General features: G+C 35.4%; 1 protein-coding gene across 2 annotated transcripts in view; it reads right to left on the bottom strand.

The window, feature by feature from the left end:
• Positions 1-2,820: 2,820 nt before the first annotated feature.
• ephb6 (eph receptor B6) overlaps positions 2,821-13,353 on the bottom strand; it is a 44,739-nt gene continuing 34,206 nt past the window's right edge. For both annotated transcript variants that reach the window (XM_043261833.1, XM_043261834.1), the window contains 12 exons: positions 12,713-12,794; positions 11,742-11,866; positions 10,169-10,331; positions 9,197-9,311; positions 9,004-9,059; positions 8,598-8,714; positions 8,225-8,472; positions 7,036-7,254; positions 6,750-6,899; positions 5,690-5,874; positions 5,456-5,611; positions 2,821-4,753 (listed from right to left, as the gene is read on the bottom strand). In XM_043261833.1, the coding sequence (XP_043117768.1) occupies positions 4,648-4,753; positions 5,456-5,611; positions 5,690-5,874; positions 6,750-6,899; positions 7,036-7,254; positions 8,225-8,472; positions 8,598-8,714; positions 9,004-9,059; positions 9,197-9,311; positions 10,169-10,331; positions 11,742-11,866; positions 12,713-12,794 (1,722 nt within the window). In that variant the 3' untranslated portion in view covers positions 2,821-4,647. The remainder of the gene's footprint in view (positions 4,754-5,455; positions 5,612-5,689; positions 5,875-6,749; positions 6,900-7,035; positions 7,255-8,224; positions 8,473-8,597; positions 8,715-9,003; positions 9,060-9,196; positions 9,312-10,168; positions 10,332-11,741; positions 11,867-12,712; positions 12,795-13,353) is intronic.

Raw genomic sequence — 13,353 nt, 5'->3', positions numbered from 1 at the left:
GTAAGCTGTCTGACATCAGTATTTATACTTATAGCTGAGTCTGGAAAGGAGGGTGGAGGACGTCATACAGGTGGGACAGTAGAAAAGGATTTAGGTTTAGGTGCCCAGTAAGTGACCCTGTGTAGTCTGTGACCATTTGGGAGATACTTGTGTGTAACTTAATACTTGTGTTAGCCTAATACAACCTAAATTTTTTGTTAACAACTTAATTTCTAACCTCTTGATGCTTGATGCGTTACTTTCTTTGAATGTCTTCTTCACTGATTACTGAAGTGATTTATAAACACGATTAGAACGGATTAACATAAATGGGCTTTCTTTAATTGTGTACCTCTATGGAGTTGCGAGATTGGTCCGTGGTCCATATTTTTCGGTCCTCGCCCTTCATATTTCACTGTGTAACGTTACCTGAAAGAAAACCATACCAGTCAACACTTTTAAAAGCGCAGCGTCGGATGAATGCGCAGCAAACCTGTCCCAAACCAGCTGACGGATACCAGGATGTTGCAGACGAGTCAAAACGACCTTCAATGACCGGAACTTTTAACTGTACGTTACCTTTCTGGAAGCGCGGCAGGTGTTGAGGTCCAGGGCACAAAATCCGAGATTTTTCGGCAACAGTCTACAAGACTACTTCTCTCGGTAATGTGGTGAAGGACTGGTCAAACAGATACCGCCACATCAGGTCAAAGCATAAACCAGGATTTTCAGGATTTTTTCGTAGTTGTTATCACGTCTTTCAACGTAACAGGACCGACCACTTATGTTTTGCCCCACTAAAGATCGCCTTATGGTGTTTTTGCAAGCTTGTAGCAGTCTAAACTACAAAAAAAAGGTCGAGCTCTGAACGAGCTAAACACCTCTTGTCTAGTTTAACGGTTTTTTTTTTTTGTTTGTTTGTTTGTTTTTTTCCCGCAATATTGTTTTAATCTAACCAGTGACAGTTGTGGCAAAATGAGCTGAATTTAAATCTTTCTTAAATAACTTAAGGAAAAAAAAAACTTTATTTAAAAAAAGTTGTCCAGGAGTGGATGGCAGAGGCTACAGATTCGACTGTAATAACGGCATTATTTATATGAATTAACAAACAAATAGCCTAACCGAATATATAAAATGTAATTGTTTGCCGCTTTCAGTTGGGCGTTGAAGAATTTCAACTATGCTGTTTTCTATTGGTTACAATTGTTAGCCTACCATAAATAAAACCCTTTTTAGTGAGATTTTTATAAACAGTTTTAGAAAAATGAATGCAGCTGCTGGCATTTCTGGAAAAAAAAAAAAAATAGGGATTAGGAGGACATTATATGCAATAACAACATCAGAGAGTGGCTGTCTAATATAGGGTAATTTAAGGCATAATACATAGTGGTCAAACACCAGAGACCTAAAAAAACAAGGCCTAATTGTATGTTTACATCACAAAGAAGAAATAAGTGTTTTGGTTAACCAGGAGAACCATTTCGGTTGGGACGTCAGTGAAATCTGATATATTTTCCATATCAACACTAAATGTATACATTCGCAAATGTTTAGCCTACATTTGGATAAATGTTACTAAAGTAATGTTTTTGGAGGTAAGTTTGCATGGTGTGAAAGACAAATAATGGTCTTTGATTTTTCAGGTACATGAGTCATTATGTTTGGTCAAAAGTGCTTTAAAGGGCTCAGAAACACAGTATGGGATACTATCTATAGAATGCTAGTTGTACCGCAAAATTGTGAAGTAAAGGATGTTTTTTTTTTATTCCAGTTGACTCAGTCATGTGTTGTTTTGCATTAAAAAGCACATATTTGCTGTGTGTTATTTTAGAGCTTCAAAGAATAGCCTAATACCCAAGGCATGTGTTTTACTTTGACTTCTTTTAGGACTTGCAGTACCTTGTGTTATTCTCTTAATGTTTAGATGTTGTAAGATTTCCACGTGCAAATTAGTATGTGTAATTTCATCCTGCCTACCACAAATGATTGCAAACAACTTATTTTGTTGCAATAATTTAATGGATAGTTTCGGGTTAAGTTCGCCAGGGTCAACGTGTAGCAGTATTTGGTCATTTTTGCACCTGGAACAATGCATATTTTAGCACGATGCTTTTCACTTACCTATATGTTACAGTGTGTGATGCTTTCACAGGAAATATTTACAACAGCAATTCATAGTGTAGCACTTGTTTAGCGAACAAAATGAGTGAGTGTGCATGCTTTTTTTGTAACATATAAGGGGGGAAATATATAATTGAGGCATAATATGTATAAAAGAATTTATATATATATATATATATATATATATATATATATATATATATATATATATATATATATATATATATACATATATAACTTTATTTTTGTGAATAGTATAAATATTGTTGTTTTCTAAATATATAGATTCTAAATATGTATATAAAGTTTAAAAGAACATTTAGTTTAGTTCGATATATATATATATATATATATATATATATATATATATATATATATATATATATATATAGTCTTTCATAATATATGCATGCATAATTAGCAGAAACAAAGCATACATATTAACAAAACACAGCAGAAATAACTGCATGTTTCATTTAAAATAGTTATTTTGTGTATATGTGGACTTTGTGTTCATTACCCCTATCAGATCATACTCTGATCTCCTACTGAGAATCATGTCCACTTTCAAGTAAAGCTGACGCACACTGATCGGTGTCTGATACGTGTCGTGCTGCTGACTCTGTGCTGTTCATGGGAAACAAGGACATATCAGCAACATGATGAGCACAGACTTTTTTTGTGGTTTAGGATCATGTAAACAAAAACAGTGGGCATATATAAACAAAATCATATATATTTTACAAATTTGGACAGTAGTGGAACTGTGGTGAACAACTGTACAATCAAACAGATTCAAATTTGCATCCACATGATCATACACTCCCTTTTTACATTTTTTTACACAAATCCATTCACTCTTTTTTTCAGCAGCACCAGTTTCATCCGTACTGTAAATCTGTCAGACACACGCACACACACACACACACACACTATACACGAGGAGCACATTTCTCTCTTTCACGTCGCCCAGCAATTGTAATCACATGTACTGTAACACCTACTTCACATTGCTCGTATATTACAGTGTGACTTTATGCTACATTGTTTCAGGGGTGAAATAGTCATTTACAGGAACACGCCTGCTCGTGGACAGGACTGGGATTGGTGGCGGGAACCTGTTTCACAGGTGAGATGATGGAATGTCACAGGTAAGCAGTGAACTACCGTGGCCTCAGTGTACGATTGATAGTCGCAAAATGCAAAAACTTTACCATTGGTGTGTCTGAATAACTTGCTGTAAGTATTGTATGATTCTACAATACTTTATACACCTGTACATAACGTATACGGTGCAAAATATTTGTCTGTTTTTAAATTATTTTCCAGTAAAAATAACATCCATAAAACAAAATAAATTTACTCCCAATAGCATGTTATGATGTATTTCTTTTACACTACTTGTACCATTGCCAAAGAGTTTGGGGTCAATTTTTTATTTTTTTTAATCAAATGAAGATTTTGAATGAAGTTGAAGATGTTTTTCTTTTGAACTTTATATTTATCCAAGATCCCAAAAACAAAAATGATTAATTTTCAAAATATTTATGCTATAAAAATCGTAACATTAATTATAATGTCTCCTGATCAACCAATTGTGACACTGTATACTGCAAGAAGGGCATATAAATCTTTCTTACTTAGTTTGTCTTGTTTTTAGTCACAATATACAGAAATTCATCATTCTAAAACAAAATGAAGATATTTAGTCTTGTATCTGGGGAAAAAAAAGTGCATTAAGTAAAAAAAATGATCAGCCAGCAAAATATCAAGACTAAATGTACTATGTTTTTTAGCATTTTTAGTAAATGCACTTTGATTTTAATTTTTAGATATTTTGACCATGATATTTTTGCAGCGTGAACTGCTGAATATTCAGCTATTTGTTATTATATTTTACAATATTCCTGTTTTATTGTATTTCTGATATTGGTGAGCAAAAGAGACTTATTTCAAAAACATTTAAATCTCAATGACCCCAAACCTTTGCTCAGTAGTGTGCATTTACTGAAAACAACATTAACGCATCCTTAAAAAGCTCTTAGAACATTTTTTATATTTTTAGTGGAAAGCAAGGCAAATACTTTTTTTATGGGGGTTCAGTTCATGGAACAATATGAGTATTATTTGGTTGTGTAGTTAAAAACAAAACATCTAGTGCCCTTGACCACATGTGCCAACAAAGACATAACAGTCGGTTACTGTCCATTTAAAGTCTCTGATTGTCCTTGCAACTGATTGTGAAGGAGCTTCCTTTTTGTGTTCTTAAGGCTCAAGTTCATACTGAATGCCAGTAAGTAAAGAACTGATAAGAAAGTGAGAGGTAGTGCAACACTGAAGGAGGGAGAAAGCGAAAGAAGAATATGAAAGACAACAGTCCAGGAGGCAAGGGTGAGACTATTGGGCAAATAATTCATAATAAAAATCTTTTTCACTCAAGGCTTTTTTTGCCATCCTCATCTCTATTCCAGTGTTCTTGTGGGCTGCGACAGGCTGTGGACTAGATCTCCCAGCATGCACTGCTGTGTCAACACAAAATGGGAAGCATCAGACCTCCACATGTCCCTGAGTGAGGTGTGTCCTGAGCTGCTTAGCTGCATTTACGATCTTCCGCTGATGACCGAGCAGATTCACTCCTAGAGCCTGAACATCCCTGAAAAAAAAGCATAGAAAAATCATAGAAAAAGCATAGAAAAATATCAAATCAATGTTTCTTCAATAGAAACAGATTTTCTATGAATTCATCTTATTGGTTACCCTCTCTGACCCTGTATAGAGAACCGACAGACCTTTAGTCTAAATTACAAATAATATAATTTTTTTTATCATAAAAAAAGACTCCTCACATTTTAAAACAAATCAAAATGTATCTTATATCTCTACAGAAATCTATATGCCGCTGCCTCAAGTTTGGAATAATTCAAGATAACTTTTATTTAGCAAGGATGCATTAAATTGACCAAAACTGACAGTTATGACATTTACAACGTTACATAAGATCTATTTTAAGTAAATGCTGATCTTTATCGTTATTCATGAACCCTAAAATGTGAAGCACAACCTGTTTCTTAAACACCAATTCAGCATATTAAAATGGTTTCTGAAGAATCTTATGACACTGAAGACTTTATGTAATTGTTTACCAAGACAAAAGTGTCAGGAATGAATTAGCCATGGTAAGAAAAAGCTATTTTATTATATATGAAGTATCAGTGCTATTAAACACAATACATCATTCGAGATGTGGCACAAACTCTCGTAAGAATTTTTCATTCTTTTTGAAGTAATTAACAAAAAGAAAGTGTTCTGTGATGTATGAATATGTTGGACAAACTAATATGAAATATCAACTTACTCCATTGTGAGCATGCTCACTCTTTCCAAACTGTGGTACTGCGCTCTTTCAAACGCATCCTTATATCTGTCCATCTTCAGAGCGGTCAGCCAATCACCGACTGTTGTCACTGTTGAGAGGTCAGTGGGGGTGGGGCTTAAGAGTGGCTGGGTGGGGCTAAGAAAGAGGGGGATATTTTAAAATACGAACCACAATATTACCTGTTAATATAAGGTGGTGACTTAACTAACTCACCGGCTGTGTTCGGCCTTCAGGGAGGCAGGGTGGCGTATGAGACGGTCAAGAGACGACAGGAGAGAGTCAAAGCCTGGCCGGTCCTGTCTGTCAGCCTGCCAGCACTGCAGCATCAGAGAGTGAAGAGCTGGAGGACAACCGTTCGGAGCAGGTAAACGGTACTGATCCACCACTGCCTTCATCACCTAAACAGAGAAAGACAGTTGCATTCAGTCCCATATTTAAATACAGTCATCGTTCCTGAAATCTGGCGATTTGAATGTGGCCTCAGTGAAGTGTTTAACTGTATACGACAAGAAATACAGAGCAGGCAAGTGATTTGAAGGAAAAAGGAACCGAAAACCGAAAGAACCAAATTAGAAAAGAGGAATGAGATGGGAAAAAACATTTTGTAAGACATTTGGCAAAGCAAATGTTTTATATCATAACATGGATTGATTCATCCGCTGTACAGGATTTTAGTTAATAAATGTTTAAGTGCTATTTTTGCTGAAAATCAGAATCTTAGTGCTGCTTGGCTTGGTTCATGTCTTAGAGCTTTATTGAATCAATCATTGCAAAAGAATAGGGAAAATACTACTGTAAAGCAGCTGAAAAACTAGGCCTTTATGTACTGTTTAGTCAACATGTGAATATACACTCATTGAGGTCATTACATTTCTAGCTATTGGTTAGAAACATAAAATACTGTAAAATCTGTCACACTCCCATAGTACTGCAAACTTTCATTCTTAAGCAGTGATTTGCACACACACGGTTTTTCATTTTTTTCTTGGGACTTTCCATAGGTGCAATGTTTTGTAAAAAAAACTTGATTCTGTATGATTTACAAGCATAGTTTTCATAATGGGAATAAAAATCAATGTCCCCACAAGGTCCCCTACAGGCATTGCTATTCTCGTGGTATGTGGCCCTCATAATAAGGGAATGCACTCACACACACACACACACACACACACACACACACACACAAAACATTCTATTAGCTCCCTCTAGTGTACATTTGGTTAATTTTACTGTATTATTATATATTACTGTATTTATTATTTATAATGCTCACCTCTTGGTTGCTCATGTCCCAGTATGGGCGTTCTCCATATGACATGACCTCCCACATGAGAATCCCAAAACTCCAGACATCACTCGCTGAACTGAATTTGCGATGCTGGAAAGCTTCAGGAGCCGTCCACCGCACAGGGATCTTACTGCCCTGAAAGACAGCGGGAATAATTCAATCAATAATAACGCAAATTGAAAAAAAGAATAAAGCAAGAAGTGAAATTAAATTAATTTACATACATCAATTTAAATAGTGTTTTGTACATTTACATCTTTCTATAACGTACCAGTGAAGCAGTGTAGGTGGGCATGTTGTGGTCCAGACCCCTCATTAAACGGGACAGGCCGAAGTCAGACACCTTACAGACCAGGTTTGAGTTCACCAGAACGTTTCGGGCAGCAAGGTCACGATGGACAAAATTTCTTTCTGAAAGATAACGCATTCCCGCTCCAACACCCCTCACCATGCCTACCAGCTGCAACACGCTGAACTGATCCTCGTTTTCCTAAAAAAACATGATGAATATGCTTTTTTAAATTGAATGTATTTTTCATATTATATTATATATTATATTAAGTATATTAAAAACAACAATATATTTTATATAAATTTTCTCTTATATAACAACATATTTAATGATTATTGTTTTTAATCAGTTTAGTTGACTTTCCTGCCTTTTTAATTGAAGTTTTATTTTTACTCATTTACTTTTTAAATTGTAATATTATAATGATATAATAAAAATAATATATTGTAACCCGTAAAAAAAGGATTAGGGGACTGTATGATATTTTAGTAAACTTTCATCTGGTCCTTTTCTAAACAATATTTCATATGCGTGTATATAACACAATAATTAGCTAGTTTAATATCAGTTTAATAATTGTTCATTTTAATTAATAAATTAAATTAATTAAAACCGTTTAAATTAAACAGAATTAAATTTTACATCTTTTCAATTCAAGGCCATTCTCCATAAACTATATGATAATTTAATTTAGCTTTTTATTTTGTTCTTTTTAAAATAATATGTGACCCTGTACCACAAAACCAGTCATACAGGTCAATGCTTTGAAACTGAAATATACATATATATATATATATATCTGAAAACGAAATAAATAATCTTTCCATTAATGCATAGGACAATATTTGACTGAGATACAACTATTTAAAAATCTGGAATCTGAAAGTGCAAATATAACCTTTGTTGCGTTGTTCAAATGAAGTTCTTAACAATAATGCATATTACTAACCAAAAACTAAGTTCTGAGATATTTGCATTAGGAAATTGACAAAATATCTGGAACGTGATCTTTACTTAATATCCTAATGATTTTTGTCAAAAATTGACCCGTACAATTTTATCTATTGCTACTTACAACTAGTTTTATGGTGCAGGGTCACATTTATAATAATGTACAATCATTTATTTCTTTAATGCAAATAAATAATTGAATAGAATTAGTTCTTACCCTGAGAAAGGCATCCAGGGGTCCATTCTCCATGAACTCTGTGATAATGCGTTCAGGAGGGGTGCGAGTGATCACACCTTCCAGTTTGAGTACATTAGGGTGGTCAAACTGGCCAAGGACTCCAGCCTCGCTGAGAAACACATTCTTCTCGCGGTCCGTCACTCCCCAACGCAAAGTCTTTACTGCAACCAGCACCTCTCTGCGGCCTAGTGGCCTGTAGCGTCCACGGGACACCTCCCCGAACTGAGCTAGAGAGACAAATACAATCATCAGAGTGTTCATAATGCCCGTTTTATCCAATTTATACACTTTGTGTCAGGCTGTTGTTATCCTGCCTCAGGAAAGTCAACAAACTTTCACCACGCGTACTAACCAGCTCCAATGACCTCTTCGATCTTTAGGTGAGCTGGGTCGATTTCTCGAGCAAATTCTTTGACCGCCTCACTGGGGTCTTCGTAAGTAGAGGGGTCCACGTAATATTTCACCCCACCTGAATGAATAGCCACATCTATGTTATGTTTACTCCACACAGACCATTTAAATGACTGCTTCTGCAAATGACTGCAAATACAAAAACCACTGACGCGGCACATTTATCATTCTTCATCAAAATAGCAAAATTCTCACAAACCTTTCTTAACTGCGGTGTAGACACGGTACTTTACTGAATCATAGCTATTATGTAATAGCTATAATTACAAAGTAGTCTGAATACAGCCCACTTTAGAAGACGAAGATAATGTACATGTATGCAAAATCTTCACGTATAAAGCTCTCACCTCTGTTGCTGATGTATCTCTGAAGTCTGTCACTATAAGGGCTTTCTCTCCTTTTACTAGAGGACGAAAAGGCAGAATAACAAAGAAGCAATAACAGTTACACAATAACTTTAATATGCAATAAACAAGACTCTTTGTTGTAATATATAATATATCACGTTATATTTGAGGTGAAGAGATTTGATGTACATACCTTCGAAACACAAACACGATGATGATCGCAATCACAACCAATAGGAACGCCGCTCCGCCCATGATCGATCCAATCATAAGAGGCAGGCGATTCTGAATCTGCTTTGACTGTTCCTCTGCAAAGTGACACAATGGCAATACAAAATTTAATTAAAATAGCTGAATTATGTTAAATATTTTTACAATTTCAAATAAATGTTTTTCATTTGAATAGGTTTTTAAATGTAATTTATTCCTTTAATGCAAAACCGAATTTTCAGCATTATTCCAGTCTTCAGTGTGACATGATCCTCCATGAAATCATAGTAATATGCTGATTCAATTACAAATTATTATCAACGTTGAAAACCTCTGTGCTGCTTAATATTTTTGTGGCAACTGCTTTTTTTCAGGATACTATGAACCACTTTCAACCAATTCAGTGCATCCTTGCTGTATAGTAATAAAAAAGTAAATTAATAATTTCTTAAAATAAAAAAACCTTACTGACAACATTTGAACAGTATTTTCAAACTATAAACATTTTATTTTAAATTATAAAAATAATGTTAATTGCAGTGAGTTACTCCACCCCAAAAGGAATATTTTGTCATTAATCGCTTACCCCCACGTCATTCAAACCCGTAAAAGCTTTTTTTTGTCTTAAAAACACATTTTTAAGATATTGGATGGAAACTGGGAAGCTTGTTCTGAAGACGAATAAAGCTTTTATGGATTTGAAGCGACATGATTAATGACAAATTAAAATTTTTATAGTAATAGTAACCTTTTAACATTAGGAAGTTGTGAAATGTTGTACTTTTGTTTTGCAGGGTATTTTAAGCAAATAAATTGTCCTGGGAGTTGAAAATCTCAAAATGAATGCATTATTTACAGAACCATTGGTCTTTTGCTGACTGAACATGATAATATGCTTTCGTATGTGTGGTCTAGATTGCTAAACCATGTGTGACATGCTGTATTCTTGGCCCACCCATGGCTAGGGTGCTGAAGTAAATGGTGTGACTGTAGGGTCCGTAGCCTCTCTCGTTCCGGGCACGGATCTGGAAGGCGTAGATGGAGCCTGGAATCAGACCTCCAACCGTCACTGTGTTGGTTTCACTGAACACGCTCATAGCACTGTCCTCATCAGACCCCTGCCAGAGAGACAAAGCACCATCTATTTACAGAAGCACTACACAACGCTTTATACTGATGTAAAGAGACAGTTCACCTAAAAAGGAAAATTATGTCATCGTTTACTCACCCTCATATCATTCTCAGTGCTATTTCATTATTATTTATACAGTATTAGCATTTCTTATTTTAATTTTAGAATGGTTTAGTAATTTTGTTGTGCTTGGTCACTTGTTTGTGTTTTCCCATGTGCTCTGTGTGTGACCTAGTTTCTGTCTCCTGTGACTGTATCATTATGTCTTTAATTATCTTCATTACGTCCCCCTTTATAAGTCCCTTCCCGTTCAGTGTCCGGTCTCAACGTCAACGAGTGATGGAATATCTACCCTACTTGATGGAATATTATCTTTGTAGATTATTAATGACTGTTAATCATACTCTGTAATCTCTGTGTGCTCCTTGTCATTTTTGTTTAAACATGGTCTTTACTCATGTCCTTTCCAGAGTTATTATTTTTCTTGTGTTGTCATACACTATTATAGTACAGTACAAGTTTTGTTATAGTAATAGCACTTGCTTTTTCATTTTAGTTTTAGTTTGCATTTTAGTCATTTTATTGTGTGGTTTTGTCATTATTATTGTTATTATTATTTCTCTGTTTAGATATCGTTGTATTATATTTTAGTATAGATATTCTTATTTAATATTTTTTATTTCAGCTTTATTTACATTAAATTTTTAATTAATGTACTGTTCACACTCTTCCATCATTTACTAAACATTATATCTGTCACAGAGTTGAGTATTGTTTATATAATGCTATAATATTTGTAATATTTTAAGAAAGCTTTTATTTTTACATTTTCTTTTTTTGGTTCAGTTGAGTTGATTTCAGTTTTATAAATTGTAGTAATAATATAATGTAATAGTATTGTCCTTTAATTTAGCTTAATCTTTTTAGCTTAAGCTTAAGCTGATCAATTTTTAGGAATGTACAGATGACATTTTTCCATGCAGTTCTACATTATATTATGCATTATACAATTCTACATAAAGGTTTTTTGGGTGATCTTTTACCCTGATGAAAAAGGATCATTAAACTTTTACAATGTTCATTTATGAATATCAAGCATCTGAATCTGGGTATTTTTATTAAGTACATAGATATGTAAAGGTATCAGTAGTATATTTAGCACAAAATAATTGTATTTTAAATACATTTTAGTGCATTTATTTTTCACTAGGGCCTTTAATACTTGGGTGTCAAACTCATGGTTGGCCATAGCCCATAGAGTTTAGCGCCAACTCTAATTAAACAACCGAATCAGCTAATCAAGGTCTTCAGTACTATTTTAAATCTAAAAAGACGGTGACAGGCGTGTTGGAGCAGGACTGAGTTTGACCACCCTGCATTAATAAAGAGCTCTGACCTTGTCGTAGTAGCGGAGCTGGTATTCCAGGATGTCCCCGTTGGGCCGGTCCGGCTGAGGCCAGGACAGCGTGATGGAGTCGTGAACTCTGTTGAGCTGGTGCAGCATGGGAACCTCAGAAGGCACTGTAATGCACATGTCATCATCAGAGCGACCACACGGGGGCCCATCGCTTCACAATACTGCTACACAGACGTTCTCCGCCATCCTCATTACAAATGCTTTTTATTCATTAATAGCGATAAAACCCATGTGGATTCGCACGCAGGTCTAAATAAGCCATTCGCATCATGGTTCGGTGCTTGTTTGACGGTTAGTTAGACATTGCTGAAACCGCATCCGTGTTAATGAGGTCATGAGTTAACCATTCTCCGCTCCCTCCCTCTTTTGCGAAGCCCCCTGACCCCCTTCGTCTCAGCCCATGTCTCCGTCTGTTAATCAGTCATGTGGAAGCGCACGGATAGGTGACTCGATCCCGTTCAATCAGCGGCAACCACCTCTCAAATAATTGTAAAGTTATGCGAACTAGTCATATACAGGTCTGCAGAATCCATCTGAGCTTGAATTACCACTGAAGATAGAAAAAAGAGAGAGAGAGAGAGAGAGAAAGAGGGACGAGAGGGACGTCTGAATTGCGCCTTTTGTTTTCAAAGTTTCTGTGGGCTGCCACATTGATTATCCTCCCTCCATTCTTCATCTTTTTCCATCTCTCTTGTTGCTTTCTTGACCATTATACGAAATGACAGCATATCGTGACCCAAAGCCACCTGGGCCCCGAGAGCAGATGAAGAAAAATTATGAACAGAAGAGAGAGATGGATGGAAAGACAGGCCGTGGGGAGAGGAAGCAGAAAGACGGGTGGAGAACGACAGACAGTGACAGACGCAGAAAGACATTGATTCACCGAGCAAACGGTTTGGTGCACACTACGTATCGAGGATAGTCCCAGCATGCGTTTGCTTTTCTCGTACCTGATTGGCTGGTGGTGAAGTTGATGCTGGCGAACTGAGGTGGAAAAGGGCTCAGCGCTGACACTTCATTTATTGCTTGAACCTGTAAAAGCATGCAAAGCTCATATTGCAGTGACGCTCTTCCATGCACACAAGCTGCGTTAAGACGTAATCATGAGCGCTGTGTGGTGAATATTTCTCAGGGAAATATAAATAAACTTTTAGGTTTCTCAAAAATGCCTTCACCAAGGCTTGATTTTGTTGTTTACAAATACAGTAAAAACTGTAATAAAGTAGAAAATAATAACAATTCAAAATATCATTCTCTTTAATATGTGTTGAAATGTAATTTATGTGATGGCAAAGCAGATTTTTTTTAGCAGTAATTACACCAGTCTTTAGTATCACATGATCATTTAGAAATCATTCTAATATGCTGATATATATACAGTATACATTTAAATGACATTTTAACAAACAATCAGTAGCATGTTGTCATATCTAGATCTTGTATTAAATATAAACGTATTAGTGTGTTCAGTGAATTAAACTAATAATCATATTTTTCTGTAATTAATCATGGTTAATTGCATAATAATATAATATAGTTATATAGTCAAAATTAAAGTAGAATCAACACAAGGACAGCATATTTTAAATAT

Source organism: Puntigrus tetrazona, chromosome 16 (assembly GCF_018831695.1).
Source record: "Puntigrus tetrazona isolate hp1 chromosome 16, ASM1883169v1, whole genome shotgun sequence".
In the NCBI taxonomy this organism is placed as follows: domain Eukaryota; kingdom Metazoa; phylum Chordata; class Actinopteri; order Cypriniformes; family Cyprinidae; genus Puntigrus; species Puntigrus tetrazona.
This window is presented reverse-complemented; position numbering and strand designations above follow the sequence as displayed.